This window comes from Pelobates fuscus, chromosome 3, assembly GCF_036172605.1.
Source record: "Pelobates fuscus isolate aPelFus1 chromosome 3, aPelFus1.pri, whole genome shotgun sequence".
Classification (NCBI taxonomy): domain Eukaryota; kingdom Metazoa; phylum Chordata; class Amphibia; order Anura; family Pelobatidae; genus Pelobates; species Pelobates fuscus.
The window spans coordinates 197,056,374-197,081,329 of NC_086319.1; the positions used below are offsets into that span (position 1 = coordinate 197,056,374).

The 24,956-nt window shown below is 39.4% G+C and overlaps 1 protein-coding gene across 3 annotated transcripts in view; it reads right to left on the reverse strand.

The window, feature by feature from the left end:
- MYOZ3 (myozenin 3) overlaps nucleotides 1-24,956 on the reverse strand; it is a 55,248-nt gene that overhangs the window by 13,297 nt on the left and 16,995 nt on the right. For all 3 annotated transcript variants that reach the window (XM_063447878.1, XM_063447877.1, XM_063447876.1), the window contains 3 exons: nucleotides 13,375-13,464; nucleotides 3,557-3,711; nucleotides 1,478-1,682 (listed from right to left, as the gene is read on the reverse strand). In XM_063447878.1, coding sequence (XP_063303948.1) covers nucleotides 1,478-1,682; nucleotides 3,557-3,711; nucleotides 13,375-13,456 — 442 coding nt within the window. In that variant the 5' untranslated portion in view covers nucleotides 13,457-13,464. The remainder of the gene's footprint in view (nucleotides 1-1,477; nucleotides 1,683-3,556; nucleotides 3,712-13,374; nucleotides 13,465-24,956) is intronic.

Consider the following 24,956-nt stretch of genomic DNA (forward strand, 5'->3'; position numbering starts at 1 on the left):
GTAGCAGAAACTCCCTACAAATCTAGAAAAGTTTCCACCATGTATAAAAGAATTTGGCCAGTATTGCAAAGTTGGTGTAATGATCATATGAGTTCCTCAGATTTGCATCCTATTAGATCACATATTAGACATGTACACAGAAATCATTTTTGGTTTTTTCATTCAATTTTTTTTTTTTTGATAGGACAAGCTTTCTTGGCACAACTGCAATTATGACAGAGATTTGTTCTACATTTTCGTTGATCACAGAATTTTGGTCGACCAGTAAACTCTGTGGCCCACTGGCATGCTATGAGATATGATATTTGTGCTGGGTTTATTGGCTGTGTGTGATGGGTATTTAATTCAGATAAAAACATGCATTTAGGCCTATGTGTGAATGCAGGTGTATATTTTTGCAGAGTTATGTGCACACAGTCACACAGTTGCACACAGTTATACATATACAATGTCAAATCCACCACATGCACACAGTTGCAAGAAGATAGTCACATACACAGAATCAGGCAGAAACACACAGGTACAGGCAGTCACACACTCATACACAATTACCGGCAGACAGTCACACACACACACACAGGTACAGACAGACAGTAACATACATACAGCCACACATTCAGTCTTACACACACTTACATGCAGTCACACACACACACACAGGCAGTCACACACAGACAGCCACACACATACACACAGGCAGACTGTCATGCACACACACACACATAGGCAGGTGGACAGTCACGCACACACAGACACACACACACACACACAGGCAGACAATCACACACCACTGTTCATTATGGAGGAGTGGAGGCAGTGCACTCCTGGAGACTGGTTGTTGGGCGACTCCTTCCTGCTTCCCCTGCAGAAGTTACCCGGCACTTTTAGCTCCGCCTCCACTGAATGGTTAACTCCGCCCCGCTTCAATATTTGGGGTGGGGGGGGTTATAATCCTGGCCGGCCATGTGTGAGCTGTGTGGGCCGCATGGCACCCCCTGCTCCCATGGCACCGTTTGCACACCCCTAAGGCCAGCCCTGGGCGGGAGGGTCAACCATGTAGCACTTGATAGCCGGCCACCAAAAAAATAAAGCTTTGTCTTTTATTATGACCGACCCTTCTCTAGCATGGCTGTTATTCATTGGTGATGCTGCAAAGGAAAACAGTAAATATGGAAACAATTTTACTCTTTTTCTGGCAAACCATGGCAATTGGATTTCTTACCTGGCTCTGCCTGGCGCTGGTCCCTGCCTCTCCTCTTCATGTATGGAGAGCCGTTAGGTCTCCTGAGCTAAATCCGGCAGTGCTCTCAACCAGTCAGCTAACCCTGCACAGTTATCAACAGTTTTACTACTTACACCGGGGAGGAAGGAGTACTGCCAGGGCCATTCTGTCACCACCATAACCTCTATATAGATATGTAGTGATTATGGTGCTTTGATTGTTTCTTTAAGTATTTCTAGTGGACACAATTAATACCTGGAGCTATGGCATCTGGATGTAGAGACATGTTTCTCTGCAGTACTTTGGCAGATTTCTTGGGTACATTAGGTGGAGTCTTGTTACTGCCTTCTGCTATGTAGATCTCTGAGCGGTAGTTCTCTTTCCCATCAACCCCAGCACTGCCTGATATTTCACCTCCAGCTTCTTGACCAGACTGTGAGATGTTGGCATTGCTACCTGCCTGAGAGAAGGACATAAATCTTGAGTAATGAATAGTCAGTAAAACAACAAAATAATCTGGCTACATGCATTTTTTTTCTTATTATAAACTGCTGTTTAGAAATGAAATCGCTAACTTGAAAATGGTTCTAATTGTAAGTAGCGTACTCCCCTATAAGCAAGCATTTTGCCATTTTTTTTTAGTTCTGGCAATTAACCTTGTTTTGTTAAAGGGATACTATAGGCATCCAAACAACTTTTTGCTTAATGGAACAGTTTAGGTGTATAGATCATGCCTCTGTATTTTTACTGCTTAATTCTCTGCCATTTATGAGTTAAATCACCATGCAGCCCTACCCACACCTACCCTAGTAGTGACTCAAACAGCATGCATGAAAAAAATGGTTTCATTTTCAATCAAATATTAACTTCAGAAGTTTTTGTCTCCAGCTCTGTAAATTGAACTTTAATCACACACAGGAGGCTCATGCAGGCTCTAGAATTATATTAAAGGACCACTATAGGCACCCAGACCACTTCAGCTTAATGAAGTGGTCTGGGTGCCAGGTCCACCTAGGATTAACCCTTTCTGCTGTAAACATAGCAGTTTCAGAGAAACTGCTATGTTTACTTTAGGGTTAATCCAGCCTCTAGTGGCTCTCTCATTGACAGCCGCTAGAGGCGCTTCCGCGCTTCTCACTGTGATTTTCACAGTGAGAGGACGCCAGCGTCCATAGGAAAGCATTTCCTATGCTTTCCTATGGACTGGCTGAATGCGCATGCGGCTCTTGCCGCGCATGCGCATTCAGCCGATGATGGGGAAAGGAGGAGGAGAGTCTCCAGCACCAAGGGAGCCCGGCGTTGGAGAAAGGTGTGTTTAACTCCTTCCTCTCCATCCAGCCCGGCAGGAGTAGAACCCTGAGTATGTTTTCCTGGCACTATAGTGGTCCTTTAACAGAGCAGGAGATCAGAAATTCTAGATTAAACAGACGATGTAGAAAAGGAACCTAGAATATCTAGGTTCCTTTTCAAGAGGTATTTACGAAGTCTGTGCAAGTCACACACAGGGAGGTGTGAATAGGGCTTTATAAACAATGTGATTTTATCCGAAAGGGAAGAGAATTGAGCAGAGGCATGGTGTCCACATCAAAACTGCTGCATTAAGCTAAAGTTGCTTTGGTGTCTATTATATCCCTTTAAAGAAAATGTTGCAGCCAGGAGACTTGCCTTCAGGTTGGATTGACAACAAAGTCAAAAAAGCTTGCACTCAAGGGCTGTAATAGTGCATTGGCTGGGCTTAAATCTGGCAGTATATAGACAAAGTTATCCAATAAAATGTAAAGAACTCCTGAGTCTTCTTATTTACTAAAGTTTCAGAGTAGCTGAACTAAATCATATCTGACATTCCCCCAACCCCCCCCCCCCCCCCCCCCGCTCCTCCCCTGCTCCTCCCCTCTCCCTCCCGCTCCCCCCCTGAAAAATAAGTTAAAGCAACACTTTAGGAACACAAACATGTATTTCTATATTGTTAAAACCAGTGTTTAACTAGCTTGCGTGTAAAACTTACATGGATTTAGCAGAGCAGAGCAGACATTCGTGGAGAACTTACAGAACAAAGGGTTGAATAGAGTTATTTACTAAAGTGAGGATTCAAGATGAATTTCATGTTTAAGGCCAGAGTAGCTGAATGGAAAGCATAGATGATTTAGGGGATTTTCCCAGTTTGACTATTTTGACCTGTATGTTAAAGTTCAATTTAAATTTACTTTGAATTCTCTCTTTAGTAAATAACCAAGTAAGTGTTTTGCCGAAAGCATGGTGGTTACATCTAATTGCTTTTCAATAGAAGATATTCCAAGACACTGAAGAATTACAGACTGTCATGGGTGTACTCACACTTGATCGAAATGAGGGGTTCTCCAAAATAAATTTTTGCACACGTTTCTGTCTCTCAAGATACATACAGGAACCACGGTTGCGCATTAAGTTCAGCTCTTCCATCATCAAATCCTGGGGTACACTCACTTTCTTACCCAAATCTAAATGTGCTACTAAGCAACAAAAACACAAAAACACAAAAACAAACAAACAAACAAAAAAACAACAAAAATAATGAGAATTTGTTTTTCTAGCTCATGCTATTACGTATTTCTGCCACCAGGGAGCTCTAGTTCACCTTTGCGGAAATATTTTTAAAGGTAAATTCCACTCTAGGCATTGTTAGAACATTATAATTATTGTAACAGACAGAGCAATACATTTCCAGCTGTACTAAATTTAACAGCAGTTTCTGAAATTCATAGAGCGTTTAACTTCTTGCTTTGCTGGCATTTTAGGAATAGGTAATTGAAAAGAAAGTATTTATTTGTGTTGTATTCGCTCTGTTTACTTTTTGTCCCTGTCTTACAGTGACTGTCTTAACCCCTTAACCCCTTAACACCGCAGCCAAATGTACAAGTTGTGAACGAAACAAAATGTAAACAAAACCTGGCATTTGCGCTATATGTCTGTCCAACCGTAATTCACCTCTTTCATATTAAATGCACCCCCCTTATTATATATCATTTTATTCAGGGGAAACAGGGCTTTCATTTAATATCAAATATTTAGCTATGAAACATAATTTAATATGAAAAAATGGGAGAAAAAATGATTTTTTTTCATTTTTTTAGTTCTACATGACATTTTAACTGTCAATGTCATAATACTGTTTGCTTTTACTGCAATAAAATACACATATTTGTATTCAGCAAAGTCTCACATGTAAAACAGTACCCGCTATGTACAGGTTTTATGGTGTTTTGGGAAGTTACAGGGTCAAATATAGCGCGTTACATTTGAAATTGAAATTCGCCAGATTGGTTATGTTGCCTTTGAGACTGTATAGTAGCCCAGGAAATACATTTACATCCATAATGGCATACCATTTGCAATAGTAAACGACCCAAGGTATTGCAAATGGGGTATGTCCAGTCTTTTTTAGTAGCCATTTGGTCACAAACACTGGCCAAAGTTAGCGTTGGTATTTGTTTGTGTGTGAAAAATGCAAAAGACGCCAATTTTGTCCAGTGTTTGTGACTAAGTGGCTACTAAAAAAGACTGGACATACCCCATTTGCAATACCTTGGGTTGTCTACTATTGCAAATAGTATGCCATCATAGGGGTAATTTTCATTCTTGGGCTACCATAGGGTCATAAAGGCAACGTAAGCAATCTGGTGAATTTTAAAGTGAAAAAAATGAAACACAAGCCTTATATTTGACGCTGTAATTTTTGAAAACACCATAAAACCTGTACATGAGGGGTACTGTTGTACTCGGGAGACTTCGCTGAACACAAATATTTGTGTTTCAAAACAGTAAAAAGTATTGCAGCAATAATATCGTCCGTGTAAGTGCTGTTTGTGCGTGAAAAATGCAAAAAACATCACTTTTACTGGCGATAGCATCGTTGTAATACATTTTACTGTTTTGAAACACTAATATTTGTGTTCAGCGAAGTCTCCCGAGTAAAACAGTACCCCCCATGTACAGGTTTTATGGTGTCTTGTAAAGTTATAGGGTTAAATATGGGGCTAGCAAATTAAATTCCCTTTACTTTCGGCATGGGTTGTCAGGCAGGTCCCGCTAATTGTAATTAATTAGGATACCTAATTATGTAAAATTATTACATAAATATATGTGTAGAATTAATATATGTGTATATATATATATACATATGTGTATATATACGTATATATATATATAATTTTTTTATATATTTTTATTTATATATAGGTATATATATAGTGATATATACGTATATATTTATGTATAAAGATATATATATATTATGTCGTTATAAGTGTATTTTGATATAAATATATATATATATATATATATTATCACAATACAGTTAGAACGAAATAAAACACATCTATATATTTTTTAATATTTTATTTTTAACTATTTTTTTTATTTTATTTTTTTACGTATTTACATATATTTTTTTTTTATATTATTTATAAATATATATATAACAATATTTATATATATATATTTAATCAGTATAAGTCTACGTGTAATTTGATATTAATATATATATATATATATATATATATAATTATATATATATTAATATTAAAATACACCTAGACGGTGTATGTGTGTGTATGTATATGTGTATATATATATACTTAGATCATATATATTTAATATATATATATGATCTAAGTATATAATTTTTTTTTTTTTACGCTGTTTTAACATTTTTTTATTTGATTTTCAGCCAGCAGGGGGACCAACTGTCATTACAGTTAGTCCCCCTGCTGGCAATGCAGCAGGCAGCTAACCCGGCCATGTGATTGTGAGGTCCTCGCAAGGACCTCACTCTCACATGGCCGGGAGGGCTCCTGGAGGGCGGACTTGCCGCGGGGGGCTCCCTGGGAGTCCCCCCAACCGCGATTGCCGGCGTGGGATCGCCGGCGACCGGGTAAGTTACAAAAAAAACGCCCTGCGGCATTTAGAGCCGCTTTTAAAAGGACGTAATAGTACGCCCTCCGGTCATAAGGGGTTAAGGACCAAACTTCTGGAATACAAGGGAATCCTGACATGTCACACATGTCATGTGTCCTTAAGGGGTTAAAGACACAATGCAATTAAGACCATACTGATGAACATATGTTTTCAAGTATTGGACGATAGTACCAGAAAGAAGGGTAACCAGATTCAGTTTTTATTGGCAAATGGTAGTGAATTTAAATGTCAATTGCAAAATTTAGGCAAAAAAGGGCTGATTGGGACATATTCTCCAGCTTAGTTAAAGTCGCACATTGGGTTTTTCTTAGCCTCAATAATCCAGTTTGGTTTCCTCACTACATTTTCGTGTTTAATGAATAAACCCCTTAATCCCTTAAGGATGGAGGCAATTGGTGAACTAAAGCAAAACCTTAAATTTGAGCTATAGATTTGTTCCACCATAATTTAAGGGCTTCTCTACATATTATGTAACATTTATTAAATGACAGTGCTTTTATTTAACATCCTATATGTATACCTAACACAACATAATGTCTGAATAAAAATGGGAAAAAAGTTGGAAAAAAAAAGTTTTTCAAATTTGCTTATTAGAATTTTTACACATCTAGTGCAACTAAATGAAAAGAACTGAAAATAGATTCATATGTCAGTCCTGAGTTAAATGCCTAATATGTTTAGAATCTAAATTTTTTTTTTTTATAAACATTAGCCCTATACCAACCCCATCTCTAAGGCTATATCATACATACCCCTTACCTAATGCTTACATGAACTCAAACCATATGCCTACCCTAATCTTACTCTTAACCTCGACCCTACACTATCTTTAACTCTAAAACAGCATTAACCCGTACCTAACCCTATTATAACTGTAACCTTACCCTACTCTTACCCTTAAATCTAACAATAACCCTATCACCACTAACTCCACCCCTAACCCTAAGGTACCCCACTGCTAATTTCTATTATGGCATAAGATAGCGGTTCCCAAACAGTGTGCCGCAGAACCCTGGGGTGACGGGCACACGGGGCAACGCAATATATTTTCCCGGTGTTCTGAACCACACTGTGAACTGTGCCTACCTCTCCCCTGCCAGCTCTGCCAAGTTTTTCTCTTGCGAGTTCAGAGCATTGCCATGGTTACCACGGCAATGCTCAGAATCTCGCGAGAGTGAACTCTAGCAGCTCCTGAGGCTCCTGATACAGGAACACGTCAGAAATGTAAAAAATGGATTTATAAAACATAATGTATCACTCCATTTTAAAAATGTACACAATAGTGATTCAAAGAACATGAAATTTATGGGTATTCAAAGAATAGTTACAGATTGGAGAGGTGACGATTTGGTGAAAAAAAATGGGCAAAGCTGAGATGAAATGGATATTTCAATTAGACACTTTATATTCTAAAGGTCTAAATTATGATTTTGAACTTTGTCATTTTTTATGAAAAGTAAATTTTTATTTTTTTTCTCTGTCTTTTCACATAGGTTTCACTGCAAACCGATGAGTAGAGATATTTGTAACTCAATTGTCGAATAATAATTAATCTCCAATGTTACTTTATATATCTCTCTAATGGAAATAATATCACTGAATATCGACCTATACACCAATAAATTCGATGTATCTAGACAATATAATGAATTGTTCTATGTGTTGATATACACATATCTTCATCATATTCGACTGATACTTTTGAGGTTTAATTTTTTACTTATATAGATTATAAAGGTACATTAATATGTTTAGCAATCGTATTGGACTCACACCTAGTTTGTTTCCATACTTTAAATTAACTATGAAGTAACTTATGTATGTTTTAAGATATTAAACTGATACTCTCTGTTTATCTTTTTTTCTCTTTCTCCCTTTTTTTTTCTCTTTATGCTTGTATTTATATGTAACATCGAACATATGAGTGACATATAGATATACTTGTACATATGGAAGTTGCCAATACTAAAGATGGTGATCGGGATTAAACGGAAGTGACGTTGCGGCAAGTGCGATACGTCACTTCCGCAATTACGAACATTTCCAACAGATGAACCGGATACTCCTTCCCTTATTTGGACAGTCGGAAATGAAGAAAGAAGACAGCCGGAACCAATAGGAAGGAAACCATTGGGTATTTAATTGGAGGGAAAATTCAAGCAGGACACCGATTGAAAAATCCTTTTTTATAAGGCGAAACGCGTCTCGGATGAGGACTCATATATTGACCATTATTTGATGGGACTTTTTATTTGTATTTTATGTAAGTTTTTATAATAAACAGTTTTTTACTTTCTATATGAGTTCCACGAATTGCAATTATTTTCCCCTGCATTTAAAGAAGAGATGTGCCCTCTTAAAGGCATATAGCCTACTATACTGAGAGCCCAGTTTGGATTGGCTCTCTAAAAGGTGAGCAAGTACTTGCATTTATTATATTATCATATTGGTGTAAAGGATCGCACTAGGAACACACTAGGAACACACTAGGACCTTGGTCCATTGTCCTTTTTTTTCTTCTTTCTGAGGATCATATTACAGCTATAGAAGAAGTTTGGTATTTGCTTTAAAATACCTCTACGTTCACGATTTGAGCCTATCTTTCCCAGGCTCTAAACCATGTGAGTTTGCTACATTTAAGCCCCTTTCCCTAAGAATACCAAGACCATACAAACTGCACTATTGTTTCTATTTATTTTTCCTTCTTCAGATTTTCCCATAATCTGTATCCCTTAATCTGTATCCCTTATTACAAGGGTAAGTTATGTTATTTTAATCAGCGCTCCACTGGGTCTTGTTTATTGTGACTTTCTGTCCTACCTACACCACTCCACTTTTTTAAAAGTATATATTTATTAATCTGCCCTCTCCCCATTAACACACTGTCCCCATACACATATATTGCCCCTCCATACACACAAACTGTACTCCTCACACATTGCCCCTCCATATACACACACTGCTGCATACACATATTGACCATTCATACATTGTATATACGTACACTGCCAGGGCCGGACTGGGAAGAAATTTCGTCCTGGGCATTTTTTTATTACAGCGGCCCACTAAAAAGTGGGCGGGTTCAGATAGGGTGTGTTTTGTCATCACCAATGACAAGCACGCCCCATCACAAAGTGAGCATGTTGGCTCAATGCTCTTCCAGGACAGACCATGCGCAGAGCTCTGCTGAAGAGCTCTAGCATGAGAAAAAGACCCTGTATTTGTTCTTCACAGCGCAAGCAAATTTAATAACATGCTTGCACTATGTTTGCTTAGATTAGATACCAGGAGACAAAAATACCAGGAAAGAGCATTGTGCAGTGTGTGTGTGATGTGTGTGATGTGTAAGGGGTGTAGTGTGTCTGCAAGAGGGGTGCAGTGCGTGTGTGCTGTGTGTGAGTGATGGGTGCTGTGTTTGCGTGAGGGTGCTATGTGCATGTGAGGAAGCTGTGTGTAAGGGTGCAGTGAGTGTCAAGGGTGCAGTGAGTGAGGGTGCTGTGAGTGTTAGGGGTGCAGTGTGTGTATGTGTGTGTGTGAGTGAGGGTGCTGTGAGTGTCAGGGGTGCAGTGCGTGCGCGCGTGAGTGAGGGTGTTGTGAGTGTCAGGGGTGCAGTGTGTGTGAGTGTCAGGGGTGCAGTGTGTGTGAGGGTGCGGTGAATGTCAGGGGTGCAGTGTGTGTGTGTGAGGCGTGCTGGGTGTGTGTCAAGGGTGCAGTGTGTGTGTGTGTGTGTGTGTGTGTGAGGGTGCTGTGAGTGTCAGGGGTGCAGTGAGTGAGGGTGCTGTGAGTGTTAGGGGTGCAGTGTGTGTGTGAGTGAGGGTGCTGTGCATGCCAGGGGTGCAGTGTGTGTGTGTGTGTGTGTGAGTGTGTGTGTGTGTGAGAGAGAGTGAGGGTGTTGTGAGTGTCAGGGGTGCAGTGTGTGTATGTGTGTGTGTGAGTGAGGGTGCTGTGAGTGTCAGGGGTGCAGTGTGTGCGTGCGTGAGTGAGGGTGTTGTGAGTGTCAGGGGTGCAGTGTGTGTGAGTGAGGGTGCTGTGAGTGTCAGGGGTGCAGTGTGTGTGAGGGTGCGGTGAATGTCAGGGGTGCAGTGTGTGTGTGTGAGGCGTGCTGGGTGTGTGTCAAGGGTGCAGTGTGTGTGTGTGTGTGAGGGTGCTGTTAGTGTCAGGGGTGCAGGGTGTGTGAGTGAGGGTGTTATGAGTGATTATATCCCCCTCCCTTCTCATCTTTAGCCTGGGAGGGGGGATTGTGCTGCAGCCATCCCTGGTGGTCCTAGTGGTGAGTGAACTCTAGCCTGCGGGGCTTTAGTTCACTCTCGCGAGACCCAGAGTGTTGCCATGGTACACACACACTGCACCCCTCACACACAGCACCCTAACCCACACACACTGCAAAAAAGACCACACAAAAAGAAAACAGTCCTAACTGTAAGCTCCCTTCTACTTAATACCTAAGCACCAGGACCAACAGAGTGCATGTGTATACAGATTGCCAATGCCTGAGGTACTGACAGGTTCTATGGCTTAATACAGCATCTGCTCCTCATGATCTCTGATTTATTGTTCTCAATGAGATGTTGGTACTGGAGTTGCCAATAAGCTATAGCTGGGTAATTGCAACCATACTGTTGCTATAAAACTGCAATTCCCATGGGGTTTGGATAACTGATCCTACAGATTTTACTTGCATCAATGACAACTGGAGATCAGTGTTTTGCTAAGCCCCATAGTGGATTCTTACTGAAGAACTCCAGAAAATATTAGAAGGATTTTAGTCCTGATTATTCTAATAAAAATGAACTAATTGCTTGAAAACAAATAGAGCCAATACGGTGAGATGAGACAGAGTGGTGGTAGGAGGAGAAGAAATGGGGGATAACCCCTAAATAGCTAAATGTAATGAAATAAATACAAAATAAAATCTACCAGCAGGTGTCTCCCGATTCGATATAATGTTACATATTTGTCAGGGTAAAGCCTTGTCACAGGAACAAATGGTGACTAGTTAAAACTTAACTTTTAATGTTATCACATAAAAAGAAATAGAAAAGATAAATTAAAATAAATGTAAAAAGCAGGATGTTCAGTCCTATTATTATCAGGTAATAGAAACATAGAAACATAGAATGTGACGGCAGATAAGAACCATTCGGCCCATCTAGTCTGCCCAGTTTTCTAAATACTTTCATTAGTCCCTGACATTATCTTATAGTTAGGATAGCCTTATGCCTATCCCACGCATGCTTAAACTCCTTTACTGTGTTAACCTCTACCACTTCAGCTGGAAGGCTATTCCATGCATCCACTACCCTCTCAGTAAAGTAATACTTCCTGATATTATTTTTAAACCTTTGTCCTTCTAATTTTAGACTATGTCCTCTGGTTGTGGTAGTTTTTCTTCTTTTAAATATAGTCTCCTCTTTTACTGTGTTGATTCCCTTTATGTATTTAAATGTTTCTATCATATCCCCCCTGTCTCGTCTTTCCACCAAGCTATACATGTTAAGATCCTTTAACCTTTCCTGGTAAGTTTTATCCTGCAATCCATGAACCAGTTTAGTAGCCCTTCTTTGAACTCTCTCTAAGGTATCAATATCCTTCTGAAGACATGGTCTCCAGTACTGTGTACAGTACTCCAAGTGAGGTCTCACCAGTGTTCTGTACAATGGCATGAGCACTTCCCTATTTCTACTGCTAATACCTCTCCCTATACAACCAAGCATTCTGCTAGCATTTCCTGCTGCTCTATTACATTGTCTGCCTACCTTTAAGTCATCAGAAATAATCACCCCTAAATCCCTTTCCTCAGATGTTGAGGTTAGGACTCTATCAAATATTCTGTACTCTGCCCTTGGGTTTTTACGTCCAAGATGCATTATCTTGCACTTATCCACATTAAATGTCAGTTGCCACAACTCTGACCATTTTTCTAGTTTACCTAAATCATTTGCCATTTGGCTTATCCCTCCTGGAACATCAACCCTGTTACATATCTTAGTATCATCCGCAAAAAGACACACCTTACCATCAAGACCTTCTGCAATATCCCTGAGGTACCCCACTGGTGACAAGCCCAAGCTTCGAATATACTCCATTGACTACAACCCTCTGTTGCCTGTCACTCAGCCACTGCCTTACCCATTCAACAATATTTGAATCCAAACTCAAAGATTGCAGTTTATTGATAAGCCTTCTATGTGCAACAGTGTCAAAAGCCTTACTGAAATCTAGGTAAGCAATGTCTACTGCACCACCCTGATCTATAATTTTAGTTACCCAATCAAAAAAATCAATAAGATTAGTTTGGCATGATCTCCCTGAAGTAAACCCATGTTGTCTCTGATCTTGAAATCCATGTGTTTTTAGATGTTCAACAATCCTATCCTTTAACATGGTTTCCATCACTTTCCCCACTACTGAAGTAAGGCTTACTGGCCTATAGTTGCCCGACTCCTCCCTATTACCTTTCTTGTGAATGGGCACAACATTCGCTAACTTCCAATGTATCTTGCTTTAACAGTACAGACAGTACAGACAGTGCTGTTTTACAGAAATATACATGTGTTACTGAAATATAGTATCAGAATTAGGATTTTAATGACTCAGTGGTTTTATTATCTTATTCTGTTTACATACTGTACCATTGGAGTCTTGTTTTTGTTTTCTTTTTTCATATGTTCCACTGAACTACAAGTATATATCTGTGAAGACCTACTCCATTTTCAAGTACCCTTCATATTGACGGGGATTGTAGCATTCTGGACTTATACGTTTTTGGACTTATATTTATATTTTTATTTGATTTAGGTGCACCCTTTTTTCTGTTTTGTGCTATTTTTGTATTCTAATTACAGAAATGATAACTGTCATTGGGTCAATGACAGTCATAACTGTCATATTATGTTAAAACAACTTGCTGGTTCAAGATTTGTTTTTAGACATAATTTGTTGTTATGGTAATTGCAGTGATGATTCTCCACCAAGGGTTCACCTAAACATTATAAAGGTAGTAATTTAGTGTCAAAATTATGTTATAACAAATTACTGGTACAAGATGACGAGATCCTATATGTGAATCATTATAATGTAAGTTAAGTTTTTTAAATTGGTGTGTCCATCTTGATTCCATTTTTGGAGCGTGAGATTAAAATGTAATCTTACATTTAGCTGATCAGCGACGACATCTGAATAGCTTCAATGTTACTTACCTCCATATCCGCTTACTTCTCTAGCTATGGCATACGCCTTTCCCTTATGCTCCCGGACCAACTCTGAATGTGTGGGATACATTTTTCTTGCTGTGAAGAAAAGATTAAGACAGCAATTAATCACAGAGCATTGTTATAGCCTCTACTTGATTGTTCTTCTTAGATAGTAAAAACTCAATCATTTTAACCCCTTTATTTTCAAATCAAAGCTACTTTGATTTGCTGGAACTATACTTGGTAATATTCATATTTCTATATAAGGAAATGTATTTAAATTACATTTTAACTACATACGTTTCCTTGCAATTACTGTAAGGTTGTTTATGTTACCAAAGTAATTTAATATGAGTATACACAGCAATAGTTTTATTTCAATGCAACCAGACATACACACTGCATCACTGGTATGGTCCCACTCTGGTCATGCCCCATCTATTCTGACCTTGCAGGTCCTTATATCAGTACAGAGGAAGTGTCTTTTTATTTATATGATAGCAATAGAAAAATTAGTGTCATGAGTTCATTCACTACAATAGTACCACAGATCATTTCCTAACTACACTAAAAGGTCGGAATGGCGTTGCAGGCTAACGCAACAGTTCATGCTATGGAATTGTATTCTGCCAATGAACCTTGAACCTTTTGTTTTCTGCCAATGAACATTAATCACATAGTTACATAGTTACATAGCTGAAAAGAGACTTGCATCCATCAAGTCCAGCCTTCCTCACATATGTTTTGCTGGTGATCCAAAAGAAGGCAAAAAAAAAAAAAAACAGTCTGAAGAGCTTCCAATTTTGCAACAAATTGGGAAAAAAATCCTTCTTGACCCCAAAATGGTAGTCAGATATCTCCTTGGATCAAGCAGCTATTACCCCACTAATTAGAAATTATATCCCTGTATGTTATGTTTTTGAAAGTATTTATCCAATTGCTGGATAAACAGCTGTATGGACTCTGATAAAACCACCTCTTCAGGCAGAGAATTCCATATCCTTATGGTTCTTACTGTAAAAAACCTTTTCTTTGCCTTATAATAATAATAATGGAGTTTAGAAAGTAGAGAGCCAACACTCCACTTGGATATGTTTTTAAACAGCCCAAAAACACAAGTTTTGCAGCCAGCTTGTGAATAGTATTAACATAGATGATAGTATTAACATGGTGGTGAGAACTTGCTTACCCATGTCATTAAAGCATAAACTGATGAAACCTTGTGCAGTGTTACAAACAAACAAGGTACCAATGCACTAGCAATTAAAGGTTTGCTCCTTGTTATTCACATACATTCACATACATACACTTTGAAGAATGCAAACGATAAATCAACTGTAGGCAACCCAGATGTTGTGGACTACATCTCCCATAATGCTCTTACAGCTATAATGCTAGCAAAGCATCAGGGGAGATATTGTCCACATCATCTGGAGTGCTGAAGGTTGCCTACCCCTGCAGTAAACCATATAAATAACATAAGTATGTAGCCAAAAGGATGGACTACCATTAGGCAAGCTGGTAAAGGCCCGGTGGGATGGGATCACCATGGGCCAAAGTCAAAAGATCCTAAGTGGTGCTGTGTCCTTTCATGGGTCAGTGTCGGGATCAAAGATCTTCCAGTGCAATCTACTGTCAGGGGGGTGGGGGAGGTAGGGAGGATGTGGTCGGCTCCTTCAGCAAGTCCAGACCATGTGCATTCCTTAATGTGCTCTCAAACTTTCAGTAGTGCTGGAGCTTCGCAGAACCGATACATATGGTGGGAGCTGACCACATGCTTGGACCACAAGGTAACTTTTTTTTCAATAATAATAATATAAAAATTCTTGACTTGCTTCCACTTTTAAACAACCCTAAAATCCGTATCTCAACCCCCATGCATACAAAACAGTCCCATAAACACACACTACAGCCCCTTGTGCACACACAATACAGCCAGGGGCGTATTAGCCGCGAGGCAAGCAAGGCATTTGCCTTGGGCGGCATTTTCCAGGGGGCGGCAAAAAAAGCCGCCCCCAAATGCCCAAGGCAAATGTCTTGTTAGCCTTGCGGCTAACAGACATGCTGGGCTGCCAGCGGGCTGCTGGGCGGTCGGGCGGCGCTGGTGGGTGGTTGGCGAGGGAGCACTTCCTCTGAGCTGTCTGCTCAGCTCTCTCGCGCGCCTCAGAGTGAGGCTGGGAGCCGGAATATGACGTCATATTCTGGCTCCCAGCCTCACTCTGAGGCGCGCGAGGGAGCTGAGCAGACAGCTCAGAGGAACTGCTCCCTCGCCAGCCGCCCGCCCGCCAGCCAGTGCCGCTTGCCCAGCAGCCACTGGACCACCAGAGAGGAAGACACCCCCCCCCCAGCATTCCCAAAGGTAAGAAGGCTGGGGGGGTGGTGTTTAAATAAATTTAAAAAAATTTGTTAATGTGGGTGAGTGTGTGTGTGTCTGTTAGTGTGTGTCTGTTAGTGTGTATGTCTGTTAGTCTGTGTCTGTTAGTGTGTTTGCCTGTGAGTGTGTGTGTGTGTTAGTGAGTGTGTGTGTGTGTCTGACTGTGTGTGTCTGTTAGTGTGTGTCTGTGCCTGTGAGTGTGTGTGTATGTTAGTGAGTATATGTGTCTGCTAGTGAGTGTCTGTTAGTGAGTGTGTTTGTCTGTTACTGAGTGTGAGAGTGTATTTTAGTGTGTGTGTGTTTCTGTTAGCGAGTGTGTGTTTATGTTAGCTAGTGTATGCGTATCTGTCAGTGAATGTGTGTGTGTGTATTTAGAATGCGGGGTGGGGGGAAAGGTTGGGTGGGGGTGGCGCAGGGGAGGGGGGGGGGGGGCGCCTGAGATTTGTCCTGCCAGCACAAAACCAGGATACTCCACTGAATACAGCCCCAATCACACGCATACATGCTCCCATAAACAAACATTGCAACCCCATATACAACACAAACACACTCTACAGACCCATACACACATAAATAAACAATACACCACCAATATACACACACAAATTTAGGCCCTATACACACAAACTACAACCTCTATACACACACACAATCGCTACATTTCCCATGTGTATCAAAGGGCATCAAGTGGAAATGCTTACATTTGAAATGCTTACACTTTTCTGGACCACACTTGACTGGACCCAGTCCTAAAACAGCCAACCCAGCAACAACCCTGCCCATTACTGTAGGCTACTCACCCTGTGCAACCCCATCATCTTTGAGCAGTTTAGCAAAAGCAGCAGCAGATCCAAATCTTCATTTCAGACTGATATACTGCAATGAAATATGTAATGGAATCCACCTTGGTACTTAGAGAGGACTACAGGTCAACCTCCTTAAGACAGACTAGGGGCCCTTGCATGGAATTTGGTTCTGTTTTTGATGACTCTCTATTACCTTCTGTTGGTGAAACTGAAAAATGCATTGTTGGCATTATCACCATATGCAAATTAGGAAATTGTAAAAACTGATAGGCTACATCTATAGGTCTCTGTTTTCACATAGTTTGGAAAGTTGCAATTATGTTATTTTTATGAGGCATTGTTTGAGGCATGTTGCTTGTTCTTCACATTATGTATGTTTTTTATATTGTTATGGTTTTCATCACATGCTTAAGGATAAGTCGGAAAAGGCTAGTTCTAGTTCAAAAATAAAGTATTGTATGTTAGTTCCTTTTGGAACTGTGAAAAAGAAAGGAAGGGTAGATCTGCACAAGCACAGTGAACATCTGAAGATGTAGGATCTGTCCTAAAAAATGCCTACCACAGAGCTACTGAGTAGGGGATAACTCTACTTTGTGGGCAACAAGTTTTAGTCAGTCTCCTTCTTTTCTGTCCACATCTACCACTCATACTGAGACGTGTTGTGGGGTCTTTTACGCCCTCGGTCTCTATGACATTACTGTGCTACTTGCCTGCGGGGGAGCCTTTTCTGTCCTGCAGACAGCCAGCTTCAGAATATATATAGGTATAGGCAGAGTCTTTTTAATTCCCTTCTACCTTTATAACTGTGTTACCCATTTGTGTGTGTGTGTCCCCACCTTTTCTTTAATCATCTGGTTACTGTAATTTTCTGTGTATTCAGAGCTACCACTGGGATCCCCTTGATTCAAGGGTCTCCTCGATTTACATCCTTTTGGAACTGTGTTTCCTAGTTGATTTATTCAGTTATTCCAGTAACAGAGTCTTTGGACCTGTTGGTTGGTTGTTTGGCCCCTGTGTCCAAGGACAAGTTAAAGAGAGAGCTAAGCCTGAGAACCTCAAGTGCCATTATAAAGGCAGTAGCTGATCACACTGCAGGCTGAGGTGCTAATATCTGCCTTGCAGAGTAACAGAAGAAGCAAAGGCAGAGGGGATGATACCTGCCTGGAATGAAGAAAGCTGCAGCCTGCTTGGGTGGAAGAGTTCGGACCCCAGTCAAGTTCCTGCAACTGAGGCTAGAGCATTCCAGGGTCCCTAAAAAGCAGCTAGGAAGCGGATTTGGCGGAGGTACTCAGTCAGAGTACAGGAGCTCCATCACAAAATACTTAGTCTGAGTGAGATAGAAAGGGAGCATAGGAGAAATATAAAAGTCTTTGATATCCAGGTCCCTTGGACAATTGGCAGCCTACCAAGCGCTTTACTTTTGGTTGGTAACAGGTATAGATGTAGATAGCAGAGACTGGCATCTAACAAGCACAAATGAAGATGTATAAATCTTTTTTTCCTTTTTTAGACATTTTTGTTTCAGTTTTTCTACTTACTGACCACCAATATACAGTGGCCAATATGTGTGCTGGTGCAAATATTTTCACGTTGGAGGCATCTGCTCAGCTGCCTGTTCTCTATTCTTGCCTTCTATTATATATTCAAGGTGAAGGAAATATTGTGTGTGTGTGTGTGTGTGCGGGGAGGGGGGGGGGGGGGGGGGGGGAGAGGGGGGGGTCTGTGACAGTGTACTTAATTTTGGAAGCAAAACTCAGCTTTTGCTCATTATGTACAATAGAAGTTTTAGCAAGATATCACAATATATAGTTTTTCTAGTAAAAATGCACAGCACCAAAATATCTACAAAATGTAAATACCATCTTTTGAGCAAAAATAACTTTTTGGTAGAACATGTACATTGAGCTATAAGAAACTAGGGTTTCAAACCCACAGCTACTCACAGCATAATTTAAGGAATGGACACTTGGATCTCCCATGAACATAACATGCCATATTTTGTTAATCCACAGAAGCAACTCTGTGGAAAGGTGCTAAAATTGGAGCACCATGGAAACCAAAAGTTGGACGTGGCTGCTAAGGTTGTGGTAAGGTTGTGGCTAGTCCTATTTTATACACACCATCAGATTCGCCTTTTTGAATACAAATGGTGGGAGCACTAGCTCAGTAGTGGCTTTGGCAACATGACAATGTTGCTGTCTCCGGGGTGCTCGGGATCAACATGTTGCTGACATTGTAGAAAGATTAGAAGGAGGTGCTGATGAAGACCCGGTCCTTGTTGTAACCAATGACAAAGTCAGAAGAAGATGGATGGTCTTAAAGAAAGAGTTCGGAGAATTAGGAAGCAAACTGAACAAGAAGACCTCCACAGTAGTATAATAAATATGCCACATGGTACAGTAAGAAGGCAGCGAGAGATTGCATTGATCTGTGAGTAGCTGAAGTCTTGCAGGATTACTAACTAAAGTGATCATTCAAAGTGAATTTAAAATTTCAGGTCAAAATATCTGAAATGCAAAGTCGGTAATGCTTCCAGTTTGGCTACTCTGGCCTTTAATTTGAAATTCACTTTGAATGATCACTTTAGTTAGTAATCCTGCAAGACTTCAGCTACTCACAGATCAATGCAATCTCTCGCTGCCCTGGCCGCCCTCTTAGCCTCTCTTGTGGGGGACCCAAGAGCTGGCCGCTGGCCACCTCAGGGTCCCCCCAGAGGCATTCAAGCCCCTCACAATGTGAGCGCGTGAGGGAGCACTGTCATCTGAGCTCTTCCTGCTCAGCTCCATTTTGCCTCGCATTGATTACTGGAGCTGGAATATAGTGTCATTCCGGTTCCCAGCAGCACTGCAATGCGCATGCCTGCCACCTGTGCCTTCATGTCTGCCCACCCAGCAGCAGGAACCAGCTCCACTGAGCCCCAGGGAAGAATCCACTCTAGCTCTCCCAAAGGTAGGGAGACTGGGTGGATGTAAATGAAAATTAAAATTAAATTACATATAAATTGTGTGTTAGACAATGTGTGTGAGTTTATAAGTATCAGGGTGTCTGTCAGTATGTCTGTGAGTAAATGTGTGTGTGCCTGTCAGTAAATGTATGTGTCTCTCAGTGAATGTGTTTGTCGCTCAGTGAATGTGTGTGTGTGTGTATCTGTCAGTGTGTATCTGTGAGTGAATGTGTGTGTGCCTGTCAGTGAATGTATGTGTCTGTCAGTGAATGTGTATCTGTTAGTGAGTGTATGTGTCTTTCAGTGTATGAGTGTGTGTTTGTGTCTTGTCACTGTGTGTCTGTTAGTGAATGTGTGTGTGACTGTCAGTGTATGTCATTGAGTGAGTGTGAATCTGTTAGTAAGTGCATGTGTCTGTTAGTGTGCGTCTGTTAGTGAGTGAATGTGTGTGTCTGTCAGTGAGTGTATGTCAGTGTGTGTCTGTCAGTCAAGTTGCGTGTTGGTCTTAAACAAGAAAAGATGTTGCCTGGATAGGAAGGGGTGGAGCAAATTGAGATTGGGGGGAGGAGTGCCCGAGTTTTGTCATGCTTAGGGCAGCACAAATTCAAAATACACCACTGATCATCCTAAATATCAAAATGTGAAACTAAGGTCATTGGTATGTGATTAGCAATATGACATTTTAAGTATTACTGAAACATGGAAGAATAAATTGTATAATTTTGCAGATCATTGAAATGACATATATTGTTTTAAAGTGATAGAAAAGCTAGAAAAAGGAAATGAGTATGCCTATATGTCAAACACTGAATAAAGCCTTGTATTAAGGAAAAAGCATATAATGATATGGATAAAAAATGTAGCGGCCTTATGAGTTGAAATACTTTTAGGGAGATTAGAACAACACCATGTTGGTAGAAATATGTTACCAAACAACCCCAATATATTTATAAGGAAGATCAGCTACACAATCTCTACGCAGTGTCAATAGAAAACACAGATATGTAGAACATACACTTGTGGCATCCAAGGAACATAGGAAAGGCACTACATACTCAGAATTTAGCAATTCACATACACTTCACAGCATATAAAAAAATAAAGGACTACGGCGCTTAAAAATCCTTAAACCTGGTGCAGCTAAAAATTACCCAAGTGTAGTGGCACTTATTACACTTATAGATGTGATAGAAGAGAAAAAGGGGGGAGGTAATTAACGCTCACAGAAAGGAATAGATGTTACCTTGTACATACAGATTTGAATCAAATAGTCTAATAGTCTGGTAACCTACAAGTAAATACACATAACAGACAGAGTGTAATCTGCATATATAATATAAGTGAAAAAAGAGATATACATCCAACTCACAATTTCCAGAGCCTTTTTTAAAAGTTGGCTCTAAACTTATGAAGCATATCGTCTCCTCCTTGAGACACAAAATGAAGATACGTCGGATCAGTCCTCAGGAACTTGAAGCTGATAATTTAGCAGCAAACTCCAACATAGATATGAAAAGATACATTTATTTTGTCAAATAAAAATATATTAAAATACAAAGAAATATTGCACAACGCGTTTCAACCATTAAAGGTCTTTCTCAAGTGCATCTAACTACACACTGAACTTAAACCTGCATTTATATCACAACAGTAACAAGCTGCAAATTAAAACAAGTGAATCCATATGTGTTCAAACAGACCCCCCACTTCCATATATGGTCATAGCCGGAAGTTTAAAGTCCACCAAAAAGATGGCTGCACATCCGGCTATGTACCATTCCCTGCCGACCTCCCAAAACATGTCCGTTATATCAGTATGTCCATGGTTCTATTTCTTAGTTTTCTTCCGGCTTTTGATTCCGATACGTCATATCCTCCGACGTGCCGATCATTGTACTTGTCCGGATCACGTGAGACGGAGACGTCCTTCTTGTGACGTGTATAGCATCACGTGGGCAGGGGAATCACGTGAGCGGAAGAGAAATCAAGGCCGCTGGAGATAGGGCAAAATGCCCATAGTCCATAATATTAATGTCCAAAATACATAAAGACCGAAAAGGGGAAGGAAAATAAAACATAATGAGACATTATAAACTTGCTAGATGTCTACATATATTTACATATTGGATTATATCTACTTTGTGGCATATTTGGTAATAATACTATACTGTGCAACCACTGTGTTAATTAAAACAGGGAGAAAACGGAACAAGTGCAAAAAAATAGAACAAGTGCAGAAAAATAGTCCAGAGCCCACTCAAACCTAATATATATTGGTGAAGTTAAATATTTATAGCCAAACTTGTAAAATTCCATAGAAAGTAATAAAATAAACCAAAAATAGATTTTAAAATTGCAAAAATATTAATTATAAAAAACTCATAAAATACTATTAATTTCAAAATCTATATTAAGACCCTGAGGTATTAAAGTGCGCATTTCAAATATCCATTTGGCTTCTTGAGTACTTAAATTCTTAGCAATATCTCCTCCTCTCCAATGGGATTCTATTTTCTCTATGGCATAAAAATTAAGAAACTTTGGATCTGAATTGTGTTTTTCCAAAAATGTTTGGATACGCTATGGTTTAAAAATCCTTTTTGGATGTTTCTAACATGCTCGCTGATTCGTGTTTTTAGTGATCTCGAAGTCTTGCCTATGTACTGTAGGCCACATGTGCAACCCCTGGTCAAAAATTGTCCCTCTTATCTCCAAGACTCAATGAGTCTGCTAAACATATTGAATGGTTTTAAATGGGAAAATTATTGTCTTCTCATTACTTGTGACGTAACCAGTCTATACACTATCATCAAACATGAGAAAGGATGTGAGGCAACTGAATTTTTTCTGCAGGAATCTAAGAAATATAATGAAGCCCAGCGAAACTTCATTTTAGACGGTATCCATATGATTTTAGACAACAACTATTTTTGGTTTGAAGGAGATTTTTATTTGCAGATTAGAGGTATTACCATGGGGACCAGGTTTGCGCCCAGTTATGCCAATCTTTTTATGGCATATTGGGAGCGTACTTTTATATACCAAGGGCATAGCTGTGGTGCAAACCTGGTCCTATACAAAAGATATATTGACGAAATTTTTATAATCTGGAAAGGGTCAGAAGATCTTTTTAATGTATTTTTTAATTCTCTTAATTGTAATGATTGGGGAATCCGTCTAACCAAAAAAGTTAGTAATACTAGCATAGACTTTTTGGATTTAAACATTTTTACAGATAATAACCAATTAAACACTCGCACTTTCTTTAAACAAGTTGACGTCAACAGCTACATAGAAATCAGCAGTTGTCATCATAAACCCTGGCTGACTAATATCCCAAGGGGACAATTTTTAAGGCTGCGTAGGAACTGTACAAATGAACAAGATTTTTCCCAGCAGGCTGAAGTTTTAAAGAAACAATTCATCCAAAAGGGATATGCCGGAAAAGATCTTGATACTCAAATTCAAATGGTATCATCATTAGACAGATCTCCCCTTTTAGAATATAATTAAAAAAAAAGAGAAATCCCTACTGCTGTTAATACTAACCAACAAATTCCACTTATTTTTAACTATTCAAGCAATATAGGCACTGTCAAAAAGATTATAAATAAAAACTGGAAGATTTTAAGTCAAGATGATGAAATATTCGAATTTTTAGGTTCCAAACCAAAATTTATTTTTAGAGGCACAAGAAATTTTAAAAAATTTTAACCAATCGTTTTATTGAGAAAACCCCTCTCAATAATAATAATTTCTTATCTAATTGGTCAAAGACCCAAAAAGGTTTTTATCATTGTGGGATGTGCAATGCATGCAAAACAAACTAACATTAAAGAAAAAAATGTAACCACGTTTATGTCCGTGAGTGCAAAAAGAGAGTTTAAAATTAAGTCAATGATCACTTGTCACTCTAACAACGTTATATATCTTTTAAATTGCACATGTGGCCTACAGTACATAGGCAAGACTACGAGATCACTAAAAACACGAATCAGCGAGCATGTTAGAAACATCCAAAAAGGATTTTTAAACCATAACGTATCCAAACATTTTTTGGAAAAACACAATTCAGATCCAAAGTTTCTTAATTTTTATGCCATAGAGAAAATAGAATCCCATTGGAGAGGAGGAGATATTGCTAAGAATTTAAGTACTCAAGAAGCCAAATGGATATTTGAAATGCGCACTTTAATACCTCAGGGTCTTAATATAGATTTTGAAATTAATAGTATTTTATGAGTTTTTTATAATTAATATTTTTGCAATTTTAAAATCTGTCTAATTTTAAAAACGTGATTCCCCTGCCCACGTGATGCTATACACGTCACAAGAAGGATGTCTCCGTCTCACGTGATCCGGACAAGTACAATGATCGGCACGTCGGAGGATATGACGTATCGGAATCAAAAGCCGGAAGAAAACTAAGAAATAGAACCATGGACATACTGATATAACGGACATGTTTTGGGAGGTCGGCAGGGAATGGTACATAGCCGGATGTGCAGCCATCTTTTTGGTGGACTTTACACTTCCGGCTATGACCATATATGGAAGTGGGTGGTCTGTTTGAACACATATGGATTCACTTGTTTTAATTTGCAGCTTGTTACTGTTGTGATATAAATGCAGGTTTAAGTTCAGTGTGTAGTTAGATGCACTTTAGAAAGACCTTTAATGGTTGAAACGCATTGTGCAATATTTCTTTGTATTTTAATATATTTTTATTTGACAAAATACATTTATCTTTTTTTTTTTTTTTTTTTTTTTTTTAATTCTTTATTTTTGGTGCATATAAGAAAATACAAACTGACCTGTATTGCCACAACAGCAAAATCAGGCCTCTGCAGGCATGTTAAATCAACACACTGTCATGGCATAAAATTGGAATGCACATTTTTGTTATAGTAAACATGTTCATTACGTTTAGTTATATTAGCGGAGTTAGTGAACTTAATAAAAACAGTGAATAACAAACAGGCTATTTCAGGCTGGTCTTGCTTATCTGTCAGGGTGCTTATACTGGATCAGATACTGTGCAATCTATACTGTCAGTGACATATTATTATGATCCTTGCCCAAGGCTTGGTAGTTAAATGACAGACAAGAGGACATGCATGTAGGTGGCTGTGCAGGCTGGTAGTAGGTGCTTACGACAAGGTATCACATCTGTCAATAGGAAATCAACTATATAATATGTGCACTTTTATATAGGTATAATATGAGCACTTTGCTTCCTGACAGCAGGCATGAGAAAAGGAAATGAAAAACAAAAAAAGGAAATCATAGTTAAAGTAGTTTCGGTGAGAATGGCAAGTGTGCTAAGCAAAATGGCATGGCTAGTGTATGCATAAAAAAAAACCAAAAAAAAACGGAGGAAATCATGCCACAGTGATTAAAGACCCCTGGGCCCCTGAACAGAGACTCTCTTCGCAGTGGGAAGGTGAATGTGACCCTGATAATT